The 24466-nt window shown below is 39.9% G+C and overlaps 2 protein-coding genes across 3 annotated transcripts; one reads left to right on the top strand and one right to left on the bottom strand.

Annotated features, from left to right (window-relative positions):
- Positions 1–10159: 10159 nt before the first annotated feature.
- LOC116179389 lies at positions 10160–11744 on the top strand. The gene is made up of 7 exons (XM_031499178.1): positions 10160–10242; positions 10294–10342; positions 10387–10565; positions 10610–10724; positions 10771–10955; positions 11005–11316; positions 11367–11744. The coding sequence occupies exons 1-7, from the start codon at positions 10180–10182 to the stop codon at positions 11730–11732; spliced, it is 1269 nt and encodes a 422-aa protein (XP_031355038.1). The 5' UTR covers positions 10160–10179; the 3' UTR covers positions 11733–11744.
- Positions 11745–12139: 395 nt separating this feature from the next.
- On the bottom strand, positions 12140–19343 carry LOC116178541 (dihydropyrimidine dehydrogenase [NADP(+)]). 2 transcript variants are annotated; one of them, XM_031498062.1, is made up of 14 exons: positions 19235–19343; positions 19069–19179; positions 18841–19014; positions 15264–15425; positions 14361–15213; positions 14126–14310; positions 13708–14079; positions 13510–13662; positions 13341–13461; positions 13103–13297; positions 12816–13057; positions 12540–12770; positions 12329–12486; positions 12140–12279 (listed from the first exon to the last, which is right to left on the bottom strand). In XM_031498062.1, the coding sequence occupies exons 1-14, from the start codon at positions 19268–19270 to the stop codon at positions 12198–12200; spliced, it is 3075 nt and encodes a 1024-aa protein (XP_031353922.1). In that variant the 5' UTR covers positions 19271–19343; the 3' UTR covers positions 12140–12197. The 2 variants fall into 2 exon arrangements, with proteins under 2 accessions (XP_031353922.1, XP_031353921.1); XM_031498061.1 differs by having other exon boundaries at positions 12540–13057.
- Between the last annotated feature and the right edge of the window lie 5123 nt (positions 19344–24466).

The following is a 24466-nucleotide window of genomic DNA, read 5'->3' as shown; positions in this document are numbered from 1 at the left end:
TAACATTTATAGTGGTGAAGGCTGCAGATCAAATTCCTCTTCTGGGAGTGCAAGAATGTTCAGACTTACAGTTACTAAAAAGACTAGATTCAGTAACAAATCAAAAGTTGTTTAGATCTATAGATGATGTGATTAGTAAGTATAAGCATGTTTTTGAAGGGTTAGGAAAGTTTCCTACACAACATCACATAACTTTGAAAGAAAATGCTAAGCCTAAAATAAATGCAATTAGGCGTGTCCCACATATTTTGTTAAAACCACTACAGAATAAGTTGTGTGATCTTGTGTCCAAGGGTATTATTGAAAAGGTTGATAAACCATCACAATGGGTACATCCGTTGGTGATTGTTGAAAAAACAAATGGTGACCTAAGATTGTGTCTTGACCCCAGGGACTTGAATCAGGCTATCCAGAGGGAACATTTTTTGATTCCTTCTTGTGATGACATTGCTGTAAACTTATCTAAAAGGAATGTCTTTACCGTACTAGATATGAAAGACGGTTATTGGCAAATTGAGCTAGATAACGATAGCTCTGATTTAATGACCTTTGGTACTCCTTTTGGGAGATACAAATTTAAGAGACTAGCATTTGGGCTGTGTTCAGCACCTGAGGTATTTCAAAAAAAAAATATTGAGGTTTTTGGTGACTTACCCGGAGTGGGTTTATATTTTGAAGATTTAATTGTTACTGGATCCACAGAAGCTGAACACGACCAAAATTTGAAGGGTGTTTTGGAAAGAGCATCTCAATATAATATAAAATTCAACAAAAGCAAAATACAGTTCAAAAAGGAGAGTGTCAAATTTATGGGACAGATTTTTTCAAAGAAAGGCATAGAAACAAACAAAAAATACATTGAAGCAATTTTAAAAATGCCTCTTCCACAGTGCAAGGCTGATGTTTTAAGATTCTTAGGGATGGTAAAATACGTGGAAAAATTTATACCTAATCTTTCCAAATTGACTGCTCCTTTGAGAAATTTGACCAGAAATGATGTAACTTTTGAATGGAAAGATGAGCATAAAAATTCTTTCAATAATTTATTATATTTGCTCACTAGCGCTCCTGTGTTGTGCTATTTTAATTCACAATATCCAATCGAAATTGAAACTGATGCATCTAAAGATGGGCTGGGAGCCTGTCTATTGCAACAAGGTAGGCCAATAGCGTTTGCGTCTCGCAGCTTGACAAAAACTGAGCAAGCTTACGCTCAAATTGAAAAAGAGACTCTGGCTATTCTTTTTGCTGTAAAAAAATTTCATTATTTCATTTATGGCATGCCCACAAAAATACATAGTGATCATAAACCGTTAGAGGCAATATTTAAAAAAGACCTTCAGTCAGCATCACCGAGAATTTTAAGAATGCGATTGAAATTACTGAAATATGATCTTAACATACAATATAGGCCAGGAAAATATATGTATATCTCTGACGCTTTGTCTCGTGCATTTTTGAGACAAACATCACCCCGGACAGACAATGACATAGAGTTTGCGGTACACTCAGTTATCCGAACCCTACCTATGTCCAAAGACAGAATTCAACAATTTGCTAATGAAACAATGAAAGATAGACAACTAAGTCAAGTTCTTTACTTTATTAACAATAGTTGGCCTGATCAAAAATGTAAAATTCCAGATAATATCAGAGTCTATCATAAACTTAAGGAAAAATTGTTTGTGTTTGAAAATTTGTTATTCTTAGAAAATAAGTTAGTAGTTCCGCGTAAGCTAAGGTTAGAGATGATCAAATTACTGCATGAAGGCCATTTAGGTATGGAAAAAACAAAATCTCAAGCCAGAAAAGTTTTTTACTGGCCTGGAATTACAACAGATATTGAGACATATATTAAAAGTTGTAAAATATGTGAGAAATTTGCCAGAAAAAACCCTAAACAAAATATATTGTCATATCCAATCCCTGAAAGACCATGGGAACGTGTAGGTTCAGATATTTTTACTTATGCTAATCAAAGCTATTGTGTGTTGTTTGACGCATACTCAAACTGGTTAGAAGTTTTACCTATTAAGAATAAATGTGCAGAGTCTGTAATTTGTGAACTTAAAACAGTTTTTGCAAGGTTTGGTTCCCCTGATATACTTCTTACTGATAATGTGCCGTATAACAGTGAGAAATTCTTGGAATTTGCAAAAGATTGGAATTTTACTCTTGTTACACGTAGTCCAGAATATCCACGTTCAAACGGATTAGCAGAAAAAGCAGTATCGATTGCTAAGAATCTGCTTAAAAAATCTTTAGAGGAAGGCAAAGGCGAATTAAGTTGCGCTTTGTTGAACTATCGCAATTCATCATTAAAAGGGATGGGATATTCTCCATCACAGCTCTTAAATAGCAGGAATTGTAAGACTAAAGTTCCAATCACTTGTGATTTACGACAGCCTAAGTTGTGCGAAAGTGTTACTCAAAAAATGCTTAAGAAGCGAGAGCTCAATGAAAACTATTTCAATAGAACAGCTAAAACGTTAAAACCACTTAATGAAGGTAGTGATGTGACTGTGTTAAATCACAAACGCAAAATTTGGGAACCCGCCAAAATTGAAAGAATGCATGAGAATCCACGATCATATGTGTTACAGGATTATAAGGGCAACACTATACGAAGAAATCGCGTAGATATAAGACCGTCACAAAACGCATTTAAAGTGACTGACACATCATTTGAACCTGAATCTTGTTCAGGCACTGAATCTTCTGATAGTGACGTCCGTGTTGTACCTAAGCCTGAAATTTGTAAACATAGTCCCTCATTTGTACCATCAGAGACAAATACAAAATTAACTACTCGTTCAGGCAGAACTATAAAACAACCAGAAAGGCTAAACTTGTGAGGGAAGATGTATAATAGTATAGATTATTATTATGTAAAAAGTATCAAGTTACTGGTGTCTTGATGTTGTCATAATAATGTAATGACTTGCAGAAATAAATTATATTTAATTACAATACTTACAAGTAATACAACTGTCAATATACCGATTGCTTCTCCCATGTTTGAGAAATCCTCCAAAGGCTTTAGAATATATCATTGTAGCCTCCACGTTATTTACGTTTACCTTCCCTTTCTGGTTGCAAAATTTAGCCATGTGTCCTTTCTTTCTACATTGGTGGCACTTTTAAGGAAATTCTTTCTTTTCCTTTTCACTTTTTCCCGATGACTTTTCCTCGAAACTCTTCTTTGCGGCCATGGCGTTCTGAATTTCTGCTTCTCCTTGAAGCTCGACACAATGATCTTCATTCTCAGGTCATCGGAATCCGGCAGTGTGTCCTGACAGTCACTCTAAGTTTAAGGGCAAAGTTCACCCCCTTAGACGTGAGTGCCACATCTTTTTTAGCTACAGGATAGCATTTACAACTAGTTTTTGATACCGATGTTAAATGAATTTTGTCAAATATTTTTTGTGAGAGTGTTAATTGACTTGAAGACAGATTTTACCCTCCTAGCAGGTTGCGAAATTAAGGAATTTGATTTTTTATGGTACTAAGGAGAGGTATAACTCCAAAACTTGTTTTTGGGAGTGTTAAATGACAAAGGTTGGATTTCAGTCTCTTATAGACAGTCACTAAATGAGTTTTAATTTTTTTATGATACCTAATGGTGATAAATGAGCTATTAAAATTCGAAACCTTTTTGAAAGTGTTAAATGAATTCTTCAGGGCAGATTTCACCCCCTTATTCGGTTGCTAAATGAATTCTAGTTTTTAAGGTACTAGAGATAAATGGTTACCTTAAAGGGAATCAGAATTTGAAACATTTGTATGGGTGCTAAATGAATTTTGTTAAAGCTCAAGAGTGGATTCCACCCCCTTAGACTGACCGTCTCAAACGAATTATAATTCGAAACTTTTGTTATGTTAAAGGAATTGTTCTTATTCATGAGGTATTTCATCGCTTTAGACGATTGCTATATTCTTAATAGTATACTTTTTAAATTCGAAAGTCTTTTTCGTACGCGTTTTTAGCTCAAGTGCGGATTTTTCCGTCTTACACGACCAATAAAAACACTTTTTTGTGTTGCTGTACAGTAATCGCAACCTTTTAATGGAATTTATAGTTTGGGGTGATGTAATGCGCAATTTTTTTAAGCTACTAGCGATTAACTAGAACTTAATCTCTATAGATGTATTAGAATTCGAAACCTTTTTTGTGAGAATGTTAAATGAATTTTTTGTTACGTCCAGGTTGGATTTCACCCCTTGTACGATGGCTATCTTGTACATGTGCTAAAAATACCCTTAAATTTCAAGTTTTTTACTTGACAATTTAGTTCTTGGTGGTACTAGACCTCAAACGTAACCTTCAAAGAGCTGATCTTTAATGTTTCATGCCCGGTTTCATGCAGTTAAAACGGAACATGAAAGATTATAGTTCCATTTAAATTGCATTGTAAGTTTACAATAATTCTTAGGTTGGTTGTACATCTATTTGTCTTATTCTTGCATAGGTCACTTACTGGTGGGTACTACCCTTTAATTTTTCCTGATCTACTAGATTAATTTTTTGAGGCAGCTGGTAAACAGTGCTTTCCCCAGTAATTTCTTGCATGAGCTTTACTATAGAAGAAGCGGAAAATAAGAATTTTGGATGCGCTTTTGCTTCTTAAAGGAAAGCACCATGTGGTGAATAAAGCACATGTTTTTAGTTAGCATGTGCTGCATTAAACTGACACGAGTGCTAACTATCGCTCCGTAGTAGCAATAAAAAAAAGGAAATAAATATTATTGATAAACTTATCCTCGTTTTCGTTAAACCACAAGCAATTTTCCACGCGAGCGACAGAAATTCAACAAAATTAAAAGGAAATTCAGAATTAAACGTAACTGGCGATTGTCACGTACAGACTACGCAATTTTCATTGTTGTCCCTGCCTCGTGGAATATGCGAATGAAATTCAGCGAACGTCTTGAGACATTTAAGAAACTAAATAAATTAATTCCTATGCGCATACGATGTTATCGTACCCTCTCCAATTATGTGGCATTAAAAATTTTCAACGTACAGCCTTTAGTGAGTAAATTTATTGCCACACGTGAGGCAAAAACAACGTCCATCGCATATTTATGCTTAAATAATAAAAAAAATATGTTTTTCACGAGACGGGGTCAACGTGAGCATCTTGGGACATTTTTTCTTTTAAATTGTTTAGGTTGTTTTCCACTCAAAGGAGACTGGGGGGAAAATAAGTTTTCCTCTTCGTTCTGTGTAAGTGGTAGATTCTCACCGAAAGTTGTTTAAAGATGAGCTTCGATCTGAATTTTTCTAATTATAAGTGTCTTCTCTCGGCGTAGGAATAGCGCAGTATCCATTTTGTAACTGCGAGGTGGGGGTGGTACCGCGACGCTACCGGCGGCGGCGGCGCGAGGCGTCTGGACCGCCCCTCATTGCCGCTGCTAATCAACCCTACCCGCGTGACACTTCGCGTTATCGATCCCTCATCTGCCTCCGCGCTGCATCAACGTTCACTTTAAATGGCATAATTAACCCTTAATTATTTTGTTTATTACACACAAAGCCATAAACGAACATCATCAGCGCCACCGCTTTCGCGAAGTTTGCAGAGCAATCCCACATTTGTAGATAATCCGCACACAAACCGTACATACAACTCGAAACGGTAAAGGAAAAAAAAAGCCGAAGAATTTGCCCCAATTTTTTAGCAAGCACCGCATAAACTCAAGGTAAGAGTGCAACTAACCTAGTCCAACCCGGAAGCACCAGAAATCGAAATTATCGATTGATTCCCCTTGCCGGTGATCGAAACCTCACAATGCAATTGAGCATTCATAAAAAATATCTCCCTTCATTTTTTTGCACCCTTAAACTACCCTTGTTTTTTTCACCCTCAAACGGTCACGGAATATTTTTTTTGTACAGCAGCTGATCACGAAATAAAATTTTGTGGTAGGGCAATTAAAAAGTCCGCGGATTCGGGTCGAGGAGCAGAATTTCGGTACAGTCCTATTTTAGATGCATTCTTCTGATGAGCATAAAAATGAACAAAAGAAAAGGAAAATTCCTAGAAGGTTTTCAGAATGCAAATCTAGTATTTTTTTACCCTAACGAAGCCACCCTCGCTTTTTTTCACCCTCAAGTCAATGTATAGTGGACCTGTAAAATAAAAAACGAATTTCCAAAGTTCATATACATAAATATTGCGCATGACAAAATTGGTGAGCTCCAATCTTCCCTAACTTGAAAAAAATCTATAATGGTGTATATGTGTATATAAGATATGCTAGTTAGACGGAAGGAAAAAAAGTTTTGATTGTTTCACGCGTTCTCTAACTTAAAAGCGTCCCCTTTTATCTAAAATTCTTGTTTCATAAGCTCGATCGGAGTTTTGCTCGAGGTAAGTAGGTCCTCGGGACAATTAGCGTTGTCTTAAATCGGGAATAAACATGGTATTGTGTGATAAAAACTTCGGCTCGCGCTGTATAAAGGGGATGATGTTAGTTGTTCTGACGGGACAGGCGACTTGTTCATGCGTGAAGTTTAAAAGCTTACTGCACGAGCTTTTTATACTTGAAAGCTCATGACAGTTACAGCTATGTTGAGCTTTGAACAAAATACTCAGGATGTTATACTCTATAATGATATCGAGTTCATGGATACATTTATGAAAGATTATGAAAGGTCTTTTATATTTTCTGAAAACAAACAAAAAAGCTCTTTTATCTTTTTCGAAACGTATCGATACTTGCCCTTCGGAAAATTTGTCAAATTAATTCATCCGCTCCCGCGACTCTGCAAAAATTACGATGTTGAGTGGACGGTTTAAACGACACTTAATTAAGAAAGAAATGGGGAGCCTCAGTTTATAATTATGCGATACTTCGGGGATTAAATTGCACGGTTTTTTCCCCGTTTTGGTTACAATTCCGTGTAAATTAGTAGGTAATCTGCCTTGGGGCCGCAAGGGTCTCACGCTTTGATTCTTGTTGTAATTTCTCAATTTTCGCTCCTTGATGTAACATTTACAACGTCCATCCCGTTATTTTTAAGAAAAAAGATGATCAGCTGTCACCGATAGGTTATTTTTTACCATTCTATTTACTAACTTTAAAAATAGATAGAATTAATACGTACTACAAGGGAAAACTTCACCGTTCGTAATCTAAGACTGCACTATTTACCTTCCATCACTTTGGCCAATAAGAGTACACAATTAAAAAGTCGATTCATACATTTTTGAGAATTTGAACGCGTTAATCCTCAAATTTTAAGCTCTTACTCTTCCCTTCTTGTTAGTTTACAAATTAAATTAAATAAAAGCTCAACACTTGATCGATTCGATATAAATTAGGTTTTTCAGCGATTCGCATTCAACTTTTGAGAATGAAGGGTTCGGTTAATATTACAAGAATGCCTTGCTAGCACCGCATGAATTTAAGGGATCAAAAATGAAATTTTTTTTAGTACATATCATGAATTTCTACTGACAGTAATACATGAAGGTTTAAATGCACTTTTGGGTACTGACAGGGTAGTGATTTTTGTTTGCAAGGAGCCCATCCTAAGATATCTTCTTTCTTTGAAATAAAGGTAACAATTTTGAAAACAATTCTAATCCTAAATGACTGGTTAACACAAGTGAAAGAAGATTAAATAGTGAAGGACTTCATCTTAAATATTTCTTTAGGGCGTGAAAAGGGTTCCCAATAATGGGATTAAAACAATTTTTCTATAATAGTATAATATTCCCATGCCCGTTCCTGTTTCTGTTAGGGACTCGTCTGTAAACCGCACGAGCCCCTCAGGTTTGAGGAATCTGAGCCCAGCCACTGCTCCTTGTCCGGGAGAATGACTTTAAATATATCTCTTTGGTCTTAGTAAGACAGCACTTCTTGCGAGGAGGGGTTAGGAGGATCTGAGGGTTTCCTCCCAGATCCGTCCGTGCCCAAGTCTGCCTCCTAGGTAGAAACAACTTTGATCTTTTTGTGTACACTCCTCTGAATTCATTTGAATTAACGTGAATTAACTAGAATTAACGTGAATTAATTTGAATTAGTGTGAATTAATTAGAATTAACGGGAAATAATTGGAATTAACGGGATATCATTTGAATTAACGGGATATTTTTATTGCCTTTTATTTTATTGCCTTTATTTTATAGTGGGCGGACTGTTAGCAATTTGCTATTCTTCCCACTCAACCCACTATACAATCACAAACCGCCATGCCTTACCTGGGATTCGAACCCAGGCCCCTTGTAGTCAAAGTTAGAGCTTCTTACGTAAGCTCATCTGAGCTACGCAGGTCGGCATATAATTTGAATTAATGTGAATTAATTTGAATTGACGTGAATTAACTAGAATTAACGTGAATTAGTTTGAATTAGTGTGAATTAATTAGAATTAACGGGAAATAATTGGAATTAACGGGATATCATTTGAATTAACGGTATATAATTTGGATTCACGTGAATTAATTTGAATTAATGTGAAATAATTCACGTGAATTAATTTGAATTAGGTAATGTGAAATAATTCGAATTCACGTGAATGAATCCGGAAATCCCAGACATGCGCACAGGGTATCATTTGATTCGTCACGTCGAGTGCTATCGAATGACATCGGTTCCACTCGTCTAGGAGAGCCCGGATGCTTTTTAATGACCCGTACTCTCATCAAGACTATCGAATAGCATCGATACCGCACGTCTAGGAAACCTCGGAAGTCCTAGACATGCGTACGAGTTTAGCCTAGGTTAGCTCACCCTGAAGAAATGCGTAACGGCTGTTACCGGGTTGGAAGAAGAGTTTTAGTGGGTAAGGTGGTTAAATAAATCTACCTACACCTGATCAACACAGCCAAAAGGAATTTTGAACTTGGTTTTGACACTATTAGAACCCTTTCGACCTTTTTTGGCATGATTACGCCCACAGGAATTGACGGATTGACTAGAAATTTGGCAGGTATCATTATCACAACCGTAGTTCCCGGCCATTACATTTTCGCTACAGCCTTACGCCCTCCCAAAGGGGAGGGGGGTATCGATTTTATCTCGCGTACACTGAGATACATTATTCGTCACTTGAAACTTAACTATTTTCTAGATGCAACTCAATTTGCTTCCTCCTCGGAAATTGTATGGATTAGTTTGAATTAGTTTGCATTAACGTGAATTAATCTGAATTTGACACCAAAAATGATACTTGATTTCCCCTAGCCGGCCGCGATCATTTCACTCCTCCCAATCGTTTAGCCGTGTAGAAGCTTTCCAAGCCCGTGCTTCCACAACCAACTGTAAAGGCTGTACTCCCAGAAGTGCCTCCATGACCAAAGTTGGCGTCGTTTTCGTGGCTCCAGTGACTCCCAAATGGGCGAGTCTCTCAACCTTTCGAACTTGTTGTTAAACGCACCCCCGATATCTAAGAACGCTCCCAGGGCTACCCCCCCCCCTGATAGACATTCCCCTCCCCTCCACCTTGCACACAAGCGTGTGAAGAGTCGTCTCCGTGGATATGCCAGCCCTATGAGCATCTTGGAATGAGTGTAATGGTCTTCTCCGCCATTTTTTAGAGGAAATGACGATACGAACCTGATATCCTGAAAACCTCCTTACTTCAAGGTTTCCACCAAGGTTTGCAGCTGTCCTCATTTGATGCTGGTATGGCCTCGTCTACTAATGCGGCAGCCGCTTCCACCTGCCCTGCTTTCCGACAGAGCAAAGGTGGCCCATTCAACCGCTCTGACTTTTTCAGCACGTGGTAGTCCCAGTCAGTGGATCGCGGATTCCGAAACCTATAGGACCCGCAGTGGGATGCCGGGTTAAGTTGGGGAAGAATGCCCCAGCGACCGCTTCACCGACACCAAATGCAAGGAAGACCGTACCAAGCTCCTCTCTGAGGACGAACATCCTCCATAGGCTCGTCCTGAAACCAGGACTTTGCCTCTGGAGGCGCTTCAAGATGGTGGTTGTGTCATCCAGGAGCCCGTATAAGACGGCTATCACCTTGGTTAACCTAGAGACGTGCCTCTGCACTTTCCCAGGGTCTAATGAGAAGGACGGTCCTCTCCAACCTGTGGAAGGTCTTCGCATTCGGTCACAATGGCACCGAGTGAAGGATTAATTGAGTATATCCAAGCAACTCGTTTGGAGATCAAGCATTAGTGTCAAAACTGGCAAATGTCACTACAATCATGTCAGTTACATGCTTATATTATTCTACCTCTTATTATACATAAAATTATTAGAAACCAAGATTGTAATTAAAGTAAGTCGCTCCATTTCAACTCATATCCATTTCAAATTTCAATTACTGCAGGATTCTGGTTTGGCAACAATATCCAGAGGCGACATGGCGATGATCCTTTGTAAGTTTTTAGTTTATTCCTAGTCTCCTGTAGTAACATTTCAGACGTAACCGTTGAAAATTTGTGCGAAAGCAACTACCACATCTACGCCAAGATGGTAAAATGCTGCGAGGTGTTTGCACCGAACGATATGGACTGCCGCACGATGCAACTGATCGGAGGGGATATGGGCTGGTTAGCACCGCACTCCGCGAAGAACATCTCGCTAATTTCTCCAACACTGGTAAACGTGAAGGAAAACCTCTTCTCTATTAATAAATGTTTCAGTACTTGCACAACAGATTTGGACACTGCCTTGTTTCAATAACCTATAACTCCAGTGAGACCAGCGTTAACATACAGTTCAACACGCTGATTACGCAATTTACCGCAGAACTGCTAGGTGAACAGATTTTTGAGGCGAAAATTAATATCAGCTTAAATTTTAGATTACTGCGGAGATAAAAATACGACCCAATGCGACACTGTGGATCTGGACCCACTAAGCGAGTGCGAACCGGTGAATTGTCAGATGAAGTATTTGGGCGCGCGTAATTACTTCAATTGCAAATGGAGACGTTGCCAAAAGGTTCCGCTATGTGTAGCAGATCCCGACAAGTCACTACCTGACGTGGTAAGCATCAACGTGTTCCTCTCACAAAATGGACGGCCTTCTTTTTAAGTCCTATGTACCGCTCAATAACCAGTGCCGAGACTTAGAGGATATAAACTTAAAAGACTTACAAGAGTTGCAACAGGACCTTTGGAGAGGTGAAGTCGGGCCAAGGGTATCGGTAACGCGACCACAGCCGAACATTCGCTGCAACCATGGAAAGATGAACGAAGATAGCGGATTTTGCACGTGCGATGATGGATGGACAACTACAGCAGTTGATGGAAATCAATACGAACCGACCTTGGCAATCTATCACATGTGCAACACAGAAATCATTCCCGTAAGGTCAAAAGCTGGCCACTTCTTTTACGTCGTTTTTGTAAGTGAATTCTTGCGCGTCAACAGAAAGCTCTTAGTACTTTGCTTCAGGTGACAGGGGCGTCTATTGCCCTACTTCTTCTACTGACTTCCTTCCTATGCCATCTAAGCTACAGGTACATTTACGACTTGCACTGTGTGTCATCCTTTGACTTGTCAGATGTGAGCAGCTGCTACTGTGGGGCTATACGCCAGTTGACTGTGACCGAACCAATATCAAATCAATCACAATTCTGTAACTGCTGCCGTAATGCCTACGAGTCACTTCCAACACAAACAGTTGGTACCAATTTTGAAGAACAACAACCGCCGATAGTTGCAAGCGAAGATGGTGTTTCGTACCCAACAACATCAATACAGCAGATCTCGGACCACACCTCTGAATATACAACCGAAGAGGAATTATCCGACTTTTGATCTCTTTCTCTATTAAGAATACTCTGTATAAGTTAATCTCTATTCTGTATCTCATACTACTTTATTTAGTATACTTCTCAGGTTGTAAGGAAATCATTTTTAAATTTGGTCTTCTTCGTAGGCTAAAGTAGTGGGTGAATTTCATCCCTTAAATATCGCTTCTTAGTCTGTAGACTATAGACGATTTCCTTAAGCAAAAGTAATGAGGGTAGCCAAGTTAAGTGCAATTTAGGGGAGATTGGACAATGATTATTCACGTAGGGACTAACCAAGAGAAAAATTGCTCTGACGGCGATAGTTATTCATACAGGGTGTCCAACGGCAAACTGAATAGGTTGGTATATGGTTGTAAACTTTTTATCTTCTGATCCAACAACCAGTGACGATACACTGGAAAAGGTTCAAAATGTGATACAACAAAAAAACAGTTTTATTTAACTTAAAAAAAGTATGTTTAGAGATAAACTATTGTAAAGGATGCACTAGCGATAACGTCTGTTTGGATACGCCTCTCTTAATTAAATGCGGAATCGTTTTTGGCACCATTCTGAAATAGAGACATTAAAAAAATGAAATAGGGACATGTTGGTACATACTGAATGCAATCGATAATGGGACAGACAGACAAACACATATTGCAACCGGTGCAATCCTGATTCACGTGGGGTACGTGAGTTTCTGGGTCGAATTCTATAGCTTGGTACCCTGAGTCATTGCAAGCCATGTAGCACTTTCCGCAGTTGATGCACATGTCCTATAAGATAAACGCTGACCAAAGACTTTCTTTGAAATTAATTATGATCTTACATCGTCAATGAGAGCAACAACCTGCATTTGCAAGTCTAACTGTTTGTAAGTGCCAATACGTGGTACTGCGCGTCCCGTTACATCTTTAAGTTTAACCACCTCGCCGTTTTTGACAAGGTTAGCTTCGTGGTCACCATTACTAATCACTTCGCCGTTCTCCTTCGGTGCGGTTCTTAACTCCTTCAGTTTCTCCTCGCGTTCGCGACGATAAGGTCCAAAATGTGGGAGTACCTGAAATGGGGATGAGTATGCGACCAACAACTTTGTTAGGTAAACCTTGTTGTCTTTCCCGTAAATGGTAACCACCGGCTTCCCCAGCTGGTGCTTAGAAGTTGGAGGGCTCTGCCCGTCCCATTTCGGGAATTTGTTCTCTAAGTATAACAACGTTTTTAAACCGGTGCAATAGTCATTAATGAGAGTAAAGTCTTGGTTCTGCACCGCGCTTCCCACTTGAACTGCGAATGCTCCACACTGTATGAATTGCATGGCGGCATCTGCCGAATCTATCCCTCCCATGCCTAAAGCAACTCTAACTTTAATGTTCCAGGAAATTAGTGATTTACCTAGTATTGGAAATCCTGGAAGCGCGCGTGCTATGCTCGATACCGCTTTTAACGCGATGGGTCTTATGGCGTTGCCACTTACACCTCCGTACGTGGTTCTTTTTTCGAATCCGACCGAAGGCCAAGCCGTCGCATCGCCTTTGACACCCATCAATCCAGAGACTGTATTTATGACCGAGGCACCACTAGCGCCACCTAAGTAACTGGTTTTTTAGGAAATTGAATGCTAAAATCTTACCCTCATATGCAGCAGTAGCGAGTTCGGCAATGTCAGTGATATTTGGGGTTAGTTTTACAAATACCGGAATCGACACGGTGTTTGTGACCCACCGTGCAATATCTCTAACTTTGTCAGGATCCTGAAGCACAACAATAGCGATGGGGTTAAGCTAAAATTAGAGACTCACCCTTCCACACGCCAACCCCATTCCGGATTCCCCCATCCCATGTGGACAGGACAAGTTTAATTCCAACGCATCCGCGTTCGCCATCTCGGCCATGAGTGATAATTTCACCCAGTCACTTTCATTGTGAGGACACATCAAGCTGGCAATAACGATCTGAAACTCTCGACTAACTCAACTGGGCCAGTATCCTCTCATTACCTTCGTAGGGAAGTCGCGCTTCAGCTCGGAGATGCTTTTGCACCAGTACATCGCCTCCTTCTCCGAAATTAGCTCAATGTTCAAGAAGGATCCCTGCTGGGGGCCGTAATTAGCGCCGGAAGTAATACCGCGTACGATCCTAGGCGATACGTTCGTCACCAGGTCTTGATCGAGCGAAAACGTTTTGGTTACGGAGAAACCCCAGCCCTGCTCGAATGCGCGACGGATCATGGCGGAACTAGTCGCAGGAGGCGCCGAAGCCAAGCCGAATGGGTTTTCAAACTTGAGCCCCAAGCACTCGACTGAAATGTCCACGTTGTCGATCTCCGTGTAGAACAGTGGAAGTGCCGGTTTTGTGGTTACCGGAAGCCCCTAAAACTTAGGGTTTGGAACGGGACGGACTGAGAGCTTTACGTACCTCTAAGGCGCAATGCATGTACCAAGCGGCGGTTTTGCCATCGTTCACAGATTCGACGGTGGTTTCGGCGACACCGCCCAAATCTCCTCCGCACCAAACTAAAGGGTGCGAGCTTTGCATTGTGGTTAAATCTACAGTGGGGAGGTTGCTTTCGGTCAAGCTCAGCGGGAGTAACGCGTTAATGACTAAAGATAGATGGTGTTAGCGATTAGAAGGGCGAATTTATCATACCCACTCTTCTCGTCGAACAAGCTGGAACCGAAGGCGGATATCACGAAGTTTGCTTTGAGGGTGGTTAACTGTTCGTCGTCCTCAACCCATTTTCCTTCGTCTGTTTGTTCCGTGCGTTTAAATGTGAGCGAGCTTATCCTTCCTCCTTTAACGTTCACCTTGTGCGGTGATAAAAATCCGATCAGCTCACAATTCTCCTCTATAGCCAATGATACCTCCTCGGGAACGGCGCGAATGTTACTAAAGCCCCTTCTGAACACCACGAAGACCTTCTTAGCACCGCAACGCAACGCGGATGTGGCACAATCAAAGGCGGTATCACCAGCACCTAGCACAATTACATTACCATGCAACCGAGGCAACGTGCCCGAGGTCGCCTTGCAAGCGCACATCCCCGGTTTGCTCGCGCGAGCCACGTCCGGTAAAAACGATTTGGAAGTGTAAAATCCCATTTGGGCCGTCAACCCTTCGAATAACCCCATCGGTTTCGACTGCGGTAAGCCGATACCAACGAAAACTGCTTTAGCCCCATCATCTAGGACGCGCTGCACCGTCAAATCATCGGTCGACAGCGACCGCCCCCTCACAATTTTCACCCCCAAATCTTCAACCAATCTAATCTCAAAATTGACAACCGACAACGGAAGCCGATACTGCGGAATTTCGGACGTACTCAAGCCACCCAAGTAGTCTTCCTTCTCGTAAATCGTTATATCATCATACCCAAGCCGGCCCAGGAACGTAGCGCACGACAAGGACGCCGGTCCGGCACCGAACAGCACGATCTTGCTATCCGGATGCTTCGGTCTTGGCGTTTTCGGGTCCCTTATCTGCTTGACCATCATTTTACTGAACATCTGGAAGGGAGTAGCTTGAATGTCGTTGTGCACGTCCCGCGCATACAAACCTCGGTCGCGAATTGCTGAAGACCGCCGATATTTATGGGACCCTCTTCCGTTGCGTACAAATTGCAACCGCCCACGCATAAATCGCTGGTCGGGCAGACCATACCGCAGGTGATTCCCAGGGGGTTGTCGGAAAAGATTGCCTTGGCCGCACCATAGTAATTCTAAAATGGTATTTCGTCATTTACTTTCTCTCCCTCTCTCTTTTGGAAAGATTAAAGTGTAACTAAATACCCAGTCATAGCCCAGATTTTCTTAGCAGTTGAAAGGTGCTCACAAAGAACACTTGCGTCATCCTCCTTTGCATCATCAAAGTCTGGAGAAGGTTCCTCAGGAGGGTTTTGAGGTTTTAAGTTGTCTAAGGCCGAGAATACCAGCTTGTGCATTGACGCGGAACCTCGAATACGCGCAGACAATTTGGGAAGGGTTTGACTTTTTGATCCCGACATACCTTTTCCGGAAGAGAAGTAGTTTCTGGATTAAACGCTTGGGCAATGCCGAGCGTGGGCAGAACAAATCTTGAAAATATGAGTAGAACTGGTTCAAAGCTTTGATTTTAGGTTGGGATGAGAAGTCGCGTTGGGTAAAGGTTTCCAAAAATTTTGTTGACCCATATGCTACACTTTCACCACTTGCAAAAAAAGAAAGGCTTAAAAAATGGGATGTCGCGCCAAGGGATATCACCTTATTTGATATTATCGTATTAGGGATGAAAATGCATATCCTCAGAACAGCATTTTTTGAGTAACCCTTCGTTTTGCTTGCCACGCAACTTCAGATGATGACTAAGAACTTTATCGTGGTAAGTTCCAGAAGTTGCCAGGTGGATGGGTGGGGTGGTCTAGCTGATAAATACTTCAAGGTAGAAAATTTGCGTTTAGAAAAGATCCTGAATTTCACAACATGTCTTAAAATCCACTAAAAAATATTCCACAGAAGTTTGACGAAATGTGTTTATTTAATTATAATCACGTCATATATTCAATTCTGCAATTATCATCTCGAATTAATAAATAAACAAAAAATAAGATAAGAATACTATTCACAATTACGATTGTATCTTATTTCATTATATTCTACTTTACTTCGCCATTATCTACAGTTCAAAATCTGCCTCCTAGGCCTTTAATTATTTTTCCCATATCTATTAGGACCTCGCAGAAGTAGGTCTCTGCCATAACAATTGTGCTCAACTTTGGGCTTTTTTAGCTTTTCAACGGTACCATTTTCAATTTCTAAACTACAAATATCAATGATCTGTCTCTATATAAAATAGAAGTTGAGTTCCCATTATATAGCTCAGAAATCACTAAACTTTTAACCATCTATTTACATAATGATTATAATATCAATCTAAATTTAACAATATCTTTAAAAAACCAAACAATGTTTAAAGGCCATCCAGAAATAATCATCACTAATGCTGATAAAGGCAATGCAACTGTCCTATAATTTATTACCGAAACATTTTTTTAGTATGGTCAATAGATGTCGTTGATGGAATGGGTATCCTAAAGTCACTAGATATAGAAAGTACCGCAATCATCCACCATTTTTGGGAAAATTTGCTGCCAACTTAAAAAAATTGACAAATTAATAAAATCTGAATAGCTGTAATCTTTTATAACCTAACTTCATAGTACTGTCATGTTTTATAAAAATATATACAGATATCTCCAAACAGGTGGAACAATCCCTAACATTAAAGTTACTAGAATCTGGTAACTTCCGCCATTTTTGGTCAAAAATCATGCGTTCTCTCTCTAACATACGACCCCAATGGATTGCGGTACTTTCTATATTTAGTGACTTTAGGGTATCCTACCCTAATGCAGCACTGTCTGTATGGCTGCCTACGTACGTATTTTCTATTGATTGCATGATGCTATGTAAACGTACTTAGGATGACGTCATAATACACCTATAGCTACTATACAGGGTGGCCATTTGAAAACGAAACAGAGCCTATTTTGGGGACCTCAAAACATTTACGAAAAAATCCTCGGATCCGTCAATTTTTGATCCAAGGGGGAACCATTTTTTTGCTAGTTTCGCCCCCCTGGGGGTAATGCCATAGCGGGGGTGACAAGTGCCCCCAAAATTTTAAATCGAATGGGGGAGGTCGAGTGATACCTTATTTTGAAAGTATTTTTATGTAGATCATAACTCTTAAGATTTAAATCAGTTTTATTTTAAGTGCTTAAAGCTAAAATCAATCAAGTAAATGTTGAAAATGTTGGCCTTCGACTTCCATACAATAATACAGGTTTCGTTCAAACCTTTCCCGTACATTTTGCAAAACTTCTGGGGTGATTTGACGACATTCATCAATTATTCTTTGTCGCAAGTTCTCTAGCGATGTTGGCTGACTAGCATAAATTTTAGTCAATCAGCCTGCAGCGAAAATATTGTTGAGAGTGTTACATAAAAGGCTAGAGAAGATAATGGAAGAAAATGTGGCAGAAGACCAATTTGGATTTAGAAGAAGGGTGAGAACAAAAGATGCGGTTGGATGTGTAAGAACAACATGTGAAAGATATATGGAAAAGGGAAGAAATCTGAGTTTGTGTTCGTGGACCTGGTAAAGGCATTTCATTATGTTCTGTGAGCCATTTTAAAAGAGAAAGGTGTAGCTTGGAAGGATAGAAGGCTTATGAGTAAGTTGCACACCGGGCAGCAGGTAGCATTGAGAGTGAGCGGAAACAGAACGAATTCGTTTTAACTTCGTAAGGGCGTGCCACAGGGGTGTCCCTTATCACCAACATTATTTAAGTCAAAGTTCAAAGTATTGGAAAGGTAATAAGGGCGTAACTACGGGAGAAAAAGAGTTGTGTCCATTCGGTTTGCTGGTGACCATCTCCTGTTGAAGATGGGGGAAAGGAATGTGATTTAGTTATAAATGAGAAAAAGAGAATTGGAGCGGCAGAAGAAACGCAAGTGTATGTGAAAGATGAAATGCTGGAACAGATAGAAAGCTGTAAATATCTAGAAACAACTATAAGAGATGATTGGAGGAGCTGGAAAGAAATATTGACACGCATTGGAATGGCAAAAGAAGCATTGGTAGGAAAAGTAGAATAGTGTGCAGCAAGTTAGACATTAATCTAAGAAAAGGAATAGCGAAGTGCTTTGTATGAAGAGTTATGATCGAAGGAACCGTGAGGGGTACAAGGAAAGGAGGAAGAAGATGAGTAGACGATCTGAAAGAGGGGAGAGAATATGAAAAGAAAAGTCTGCAAGAGTGGAGACGGCACAATAGAACAATAGAAAAATAAATAAAAATCATTTTGTTCGTTATTCAACTCAACTTTACATATTTTGAGTGTCTAGATGGATCCAAATATTATCTGAAAAGTGCAAAATGCAAAGTTTGGCAATTGATTACCATGCAGTTTTTTTACCAATTCGATCTTAATTCAACTAAAACACCTTAGCAACCTTTTTTTCGTTTATTTTGGGGATCATTTGAGCCTTTAGTCGTCTTGACAATTATTTAGGAACGTGTGATTGTGAGAGTACAAAAAAATCCATACGCATAACATATTACGCAGTCATTCAGTCATGTAGATAAGCACTTACTTTGTTAGCTATACTCGTGATAAACGATTTAATGTCAAGTTGCGTAGGACAGGACTTTTGGCACGGTGCGTCCGCGCACTTTAAACATCTTGCCGCCTCCTTCAGCGCGCCACGCTCACTCAATGTCGTCGGTTTGATGTCATCAAAATTATTCTCAAAGTGCGAAACGCAACTCTATGAAGAAGGGCTTTAGTGGAATGTTCAAAAAAGGATTGGGGTTCCACTTACATTGCACTTCTTATCCTTATTTCTTTTCCAGTGCTCCTTATTTCTCTTCGTCACAGCTGAGGGTTGTAAGGTTGAATGCGTTGCCACCCTCGGATTCAACGCTAACAGATTCTGAAATTAAGCCCAAAATTAACTCCGATGGCAACAGCCACTTTTAATATCTCACTTCAATATCTGGTAAGTCCACACTGAACTGAACCATGGTGAAACATATACTACACTATTCGTCGGTACAACAACTGCTTGAATAATCTCAATTATCTGAAGCGATTGAGTACAAAAAATTACACTTATCAATTAGTAATAATAATAACAATAATATTGCCTTTATTAGTTAATAGTTCGTGTACAGGGTGTTCAAGTATACTGGCACCACCCCATTTCATAGCATTCCAATGTTGCTTGTTCATCCCTGTATCTAAGTGCACCAGTTCTTGAGAAGTTTTAATCGTCATTATATAATATCGGTTACCGCGACCTTGTCGTGAAATATTCCACCTTGCATGTTACCCTTGTCCAGTAGGTCAACAAGTGTTCTAATCTTTCCAATACATTTACGTCTAATAATAGAACCATTGATATGCACTACTAAAGGTCAGGGTACATCTACTAATCTAGTTGAATTCAGTATTTAGTCTCTTCAATAACTTACCGTCATAAAGGCAGAAACACTAACTTCTCTCTCGCATGCTGTAAGGTGTGGAATAGTGTCAAATAAGGCACCCTTCTGGATGGTCTATTTTTCCAATTCGGAATAGTATTAAAAGGACTCCTTTGCCCAAGATGAAAAAAGGCATTCAAATTCAAGGGGATGGTGATCGTTTTCTATACAACATTAGAAGCGCCGTCCAGAACAGTAGGTGCTATATGGAAATTCTGAACACCTTACGTGAGAGAGTTTAGGAGAAGGCCCTAGAACTCTGGAAAGGAAGGCGATTGGTTTCTTGATCACGACATCCTACCTTGTCATACTGCGCCCTGTGGCAACCAGTAGGCACTATGAGCGGCAATATCTTTCGATTAAGTCCACATGACTTTTCCCTCTTCCCAAAAATTAAATCGGTGCTGAAGGGATCACGATTTCAAACTCTGGAGACCGTCAAACAAAAACTGGGGGAGCTACTCTTCGGGTTGACAGAAAATGACCTGCAGCACTACTTCTAAGGTTGTAAGAAGATTCGTCTCTGTAAATTCGCGCTCGAAAATTCACCCCCTGAATAGTTGCCCCTGAAATTTCGCCCACGGAAAATCCGCCCTCGTAGGATTTGCCGTCAGAAGATTCGCTAAATATTTGCCCCCAGAATATTATTCTCGGAGAATTCGCCCCCAGAAGATTCGCTCCCAAACATTTGCCCCCGGAAGATTCTCACCAAACAAATCGCCCCGCGAGATTTTCCACAGGAAACTCAATGTCTCACCGATAAGAGTCGCCGCCAGAAGTATTCGCCGTTGAAATATTTGCCCTCAGTATTCGCACGTGGAAAATTCACCCCCGTCGCAAAACTCTCTCGGCAGGAACCCGATCCAGATAAGTGACAGCAAATTTTCCGATGGCAAACCTTCCGCGAGGGCGAATCTTCCTGGGAGCGAATGTTCCAGAGGTGAGTTTCCGGGGGCGAATTTACAGAGCCGAATTTAGCGCAAACGGTTTCCAAAACGGGAATATTCGAATGAAGCGGTCTAGAGATAAGGAAGAGGACTACGTTCTCTCAATTACAACAGGATTTGGACTTCCCCAGAATGGACCAACCACCAACATTCAAAGGGTGAAATTTGATGCAAGTTCCCAAGTCACAAGTAAAATAGATTCAGTTTACAGTAAAATTGTAATAGTGGCGACACCTCAAAGAAGTTTATCGAATTATATTCAGAAAGACCAATGAAAATACACAAGAATTCGCTCCCTTTGCAAGAAAAGTAGTTGAAATTGTAATAGTGGTGACATCCCACTTCATTTTATTCAACTATAGTCATATTGATCCCTAACAATGCATGAATGTCGCAAGAGAGGGCAGGGGTGAGTAGAAATTAAATTCAAATTTCAAAATTAATACCCCATTACGTGGGTGTTATCTCAAACGACCAAATCAAAATATATTTAAATAAATTATTATACGGACGGCTAATTGTTTGACTTATTCTATGACTAAAGCTTCATATAAGCACAGATCAGTGGAAAAACCGGCTTTGGACCACAAAACACGCCTTTGAAAGTCAAAAACTCCTTGAAAAGCGGCTAGAAGGATTTGGAATCCTCAAGTTGCCTCTGAAAAAAGGTTTAGAAGACCCTTACGAGCCTTTTATTGCATCAGAGCGCCTTTGAGAACGTCTAAAGACTTTTTCAAGTGCCCCTTGATTTTTTTCCAGTGCCATGAAGGACCTTACGTGCACTTTCGACAAAGAGATGCACTTAACAAGCACTCGAAAGTACTCAAAAGTTGTGGAAAAGCACAGAAAAAAGGCTCAGATTCAGTAAATATGCTCTAAGAAGGCGATAGAACGCAATAAATAGACCTTCAATAACATTTGATTGTTCTGAAAAGCTTTTCAGGGAACTTTCGCGCCTTCAAGAACATTTTAAGTCCTTAGGTGCTTTCCAGATTTATAAATGAACCTTCTGAGACCCTTTAAGAGAAAAGTATGTGTAGAAATCAACCCAAAGTACGGTGAGAACCCCGGAAAGGACCTTCAAAGAATTGAGAGGGCCTTCGAAAGCCTTTGATTGCTCGACAAAGCTCTCCAGGGCCCTTTAACATCTTCAAAACACCTAAAGCGCTTTCCAGATATTTAATAAATCATTTCCACAGTCATGGAGAGCTTTCTGTGCACTTTCGAGAGCCCAGACAGCATTCGAAAATACTCAAAAGAATTGAAATTTGATATCTCTAATATGGGCTTGCGTAAGTCCGCAAATGGCATGAAATGCTCTGGGAATGCGAAGATTTTATACAGTCCTGTCGAGCACCCAGATTTGGAATTCTCAAAATTGTCTCGGGAAGCTTCAAAAAGCTTTGGAAAGGTCTTTAATTTTTCTGGAAAGCTTTTCACGGTGTTTTAGTGCCTTGCTCGAGTACTTTCCAGCGCCATGTAGAACTATCGGTGCACTTTCCAGGGCGAGGTATATCCAGAAAGCACTCGAAAGTGCCAAAATCTTTCAAATTAATTAAAATTAAATTAATTAAAAGATTGAAATTTCCCGCGTCATTTTGACAAAGCTTATAAGAAACTGAAAGACCTTTCTACGAATATCCATGCTCACAAAGGCTCTCCTCGACCCCTCCTGCCCTTTTTTCACATATTCTTCTTATAAGTAAAAGAGATAATGGGCCGTATGAATAAAAGTAAGCAAATGCTTATACTTGCTAAATTGAAAATAAATACTCGTAACTGCCCCTTCATACGTGTCTGTTTAGCATGGTTTAGCAGCGCTGCACTGCGTCCTGTCCTTCTGCTTATAAGCGCTGCTAAGGCGCCCAGTGCGAAGGAGCACTTACGAGTATTTACTTTGAATTTTGCAAGTATAAGCATTTGCTTACTTTTATTCATACGGGCCAATGAAGGAGGCAAAGATGCAATGATCTGGAGAGAAGACTACGGTGACAGTTTTAGTAGTTACAAGGTTCTAATAAGGGAGTGGTTACCAATATATTTATGGAAGGGAAACAAAATATTAAAATAATGGCGTGATTCAGATGTGGAAATGACAACAGAGTAAAAGAGAAATGGAGACAAGAAAAAGAAGAAAAATGTAGAATGTGTGGTGGTGTGAAGAGGAAGCAGAGAACATAGAACATACGTTATGGAATTGCGAGAAGATGGATAGGACATGGAGGAAGCAGAAGTGAGAAGAGGTGAGAAGTGGATAAGAGATATTCAAGAAAAGAGAACAAAATTGTCATTTTGGTATGTAGCTACATTGTAAACGGTTTTGCCATTTTTGGGTCTAATAAAGATTGATTGATTAAATTAAATCTAACCGTGCCCAAACAGACAGACAGATACTCGTCGAAAACCCAAAACAGCCCATCCCCTTGAGCCAGAAATTCAGACGAAAAATCAGAATGTTTCGTACAACCATTTGGTCATTTTAGGCGTTAACCCCATTTTGTGCTCAGTAGCAATTCACCCCTCAAGGGCTGCTCAGGGATTTCTGACCCTCTTCAGCTACAGAACGGGAATGTAAGGATAGGAGGTGCTGAGAGCAAAGGAATTACCACGACTTTATGTACGTGGTAGGTATAGGGTTGACTAGGTGTATTTTCCCCAATTCCCTGTATTAACAGAATTTATTTCCAGTCAAAGTATTAGAAATCATGTAGATAAAGTAGAAAGAAAGAGAAAAAAATTAGCTTTCTAATGACGTATGACAAGACCTATAATTACCATTTTAAGAACATTCAAAACGGCGGTCGCACTCAAATACCCTGTAGGTATAAGAAAATTCTTTTTAACTTCAAAATATGTCTATATTTGGTCGGTTTGAACGTGAGAGCTTCCGGTCTATCTAGCGACCCTGTATTTTGTCGTAGGTACAATACCCATTACTATAAAGAACCTTGGATGCAATGGAAGACATGGACAGAAGGTGCGGCAAGCAAACGAAGGTACTTTGATTTTATAAGTTACCTTACTCAAATTTCAGATTCCCAATAACCGAAAGGGACGAACGGCTAAATAATTTATCATGCAAGATCCATTGTTTTGTAGGGAATCTTTAAAAATCAGTAGTGCTAGTGCTATTCGTAAAAAGTGACGAAAACATGGCAGGAAGAGGGAAGAAGAGAGAACAAGTTAAAAAGTAATCGTAAACGATTTACATAAAGCGCATTTCCACTTGCATTCATTTCCCATTTGTAAGATGCAACTTCTGTTAAAATCGTCAAAATCCGCCCACAAATATGAAAGATAGCGTTGCACATGGGCAATCCATTGTTGACGTGCTACTTCAATTTCAGTTTATGCGAAGAATTTCATTTCAATGCTTTTCTAAATAAGAAAGTTGGAACTGCACATGCGCATACCTAAATTTTAAAACTAATGTTAGATTTTCCTTTGTTCCAAGCGCCTAAGTATCAAATTTCACTTAAATAGTTCCATAGATAAAAAAAAGTTGGCACTGCGCATTCGCAAAATAAAATATTGAAACTAGCGCTAGATTTTCCTTTATTCCAAGTGCCTATGTATCACATTTCATTTAAATTCTTCCATAAATAAAAAAGTTGGCACTGCGCATGCGGAAAGCCAAATTTTGAAACTGGCGTTTGATTTTCCTTTATCCCAAGTGCCTATGTATCAAATTTCGTTTAAATTCTTCCATAAATAAACAAGTTGGCACTGCGCATGCGCAAAACCAAATTTTGAAATTGGCGTTTGATTTTCCTTTATCCCAAGTGCCTAT

Source organism: Photinus pyralis, unplaced genomic scaffold, assembly GCF_008802855.1.
Source record: "Photinus pyralis isolate 1611_PpyrPB1 unplaced genomic scaffold, Ppyr1.3 Ppyr1.4_LG8, whole genome shotgun sequence".
In the NCBI taxonomy this organism is placed as follows: domain Eukaryota; kingdom Metazoa; phylum Arthropoda; class Insecta; order Coleoptera; family Lampyridae; genus Photinus; species Photinus pyralis.
Note: the sequence above shows the minus strand (reverse complement) of the source record. Positions and strands in the feature narration are given on the sequence as shown.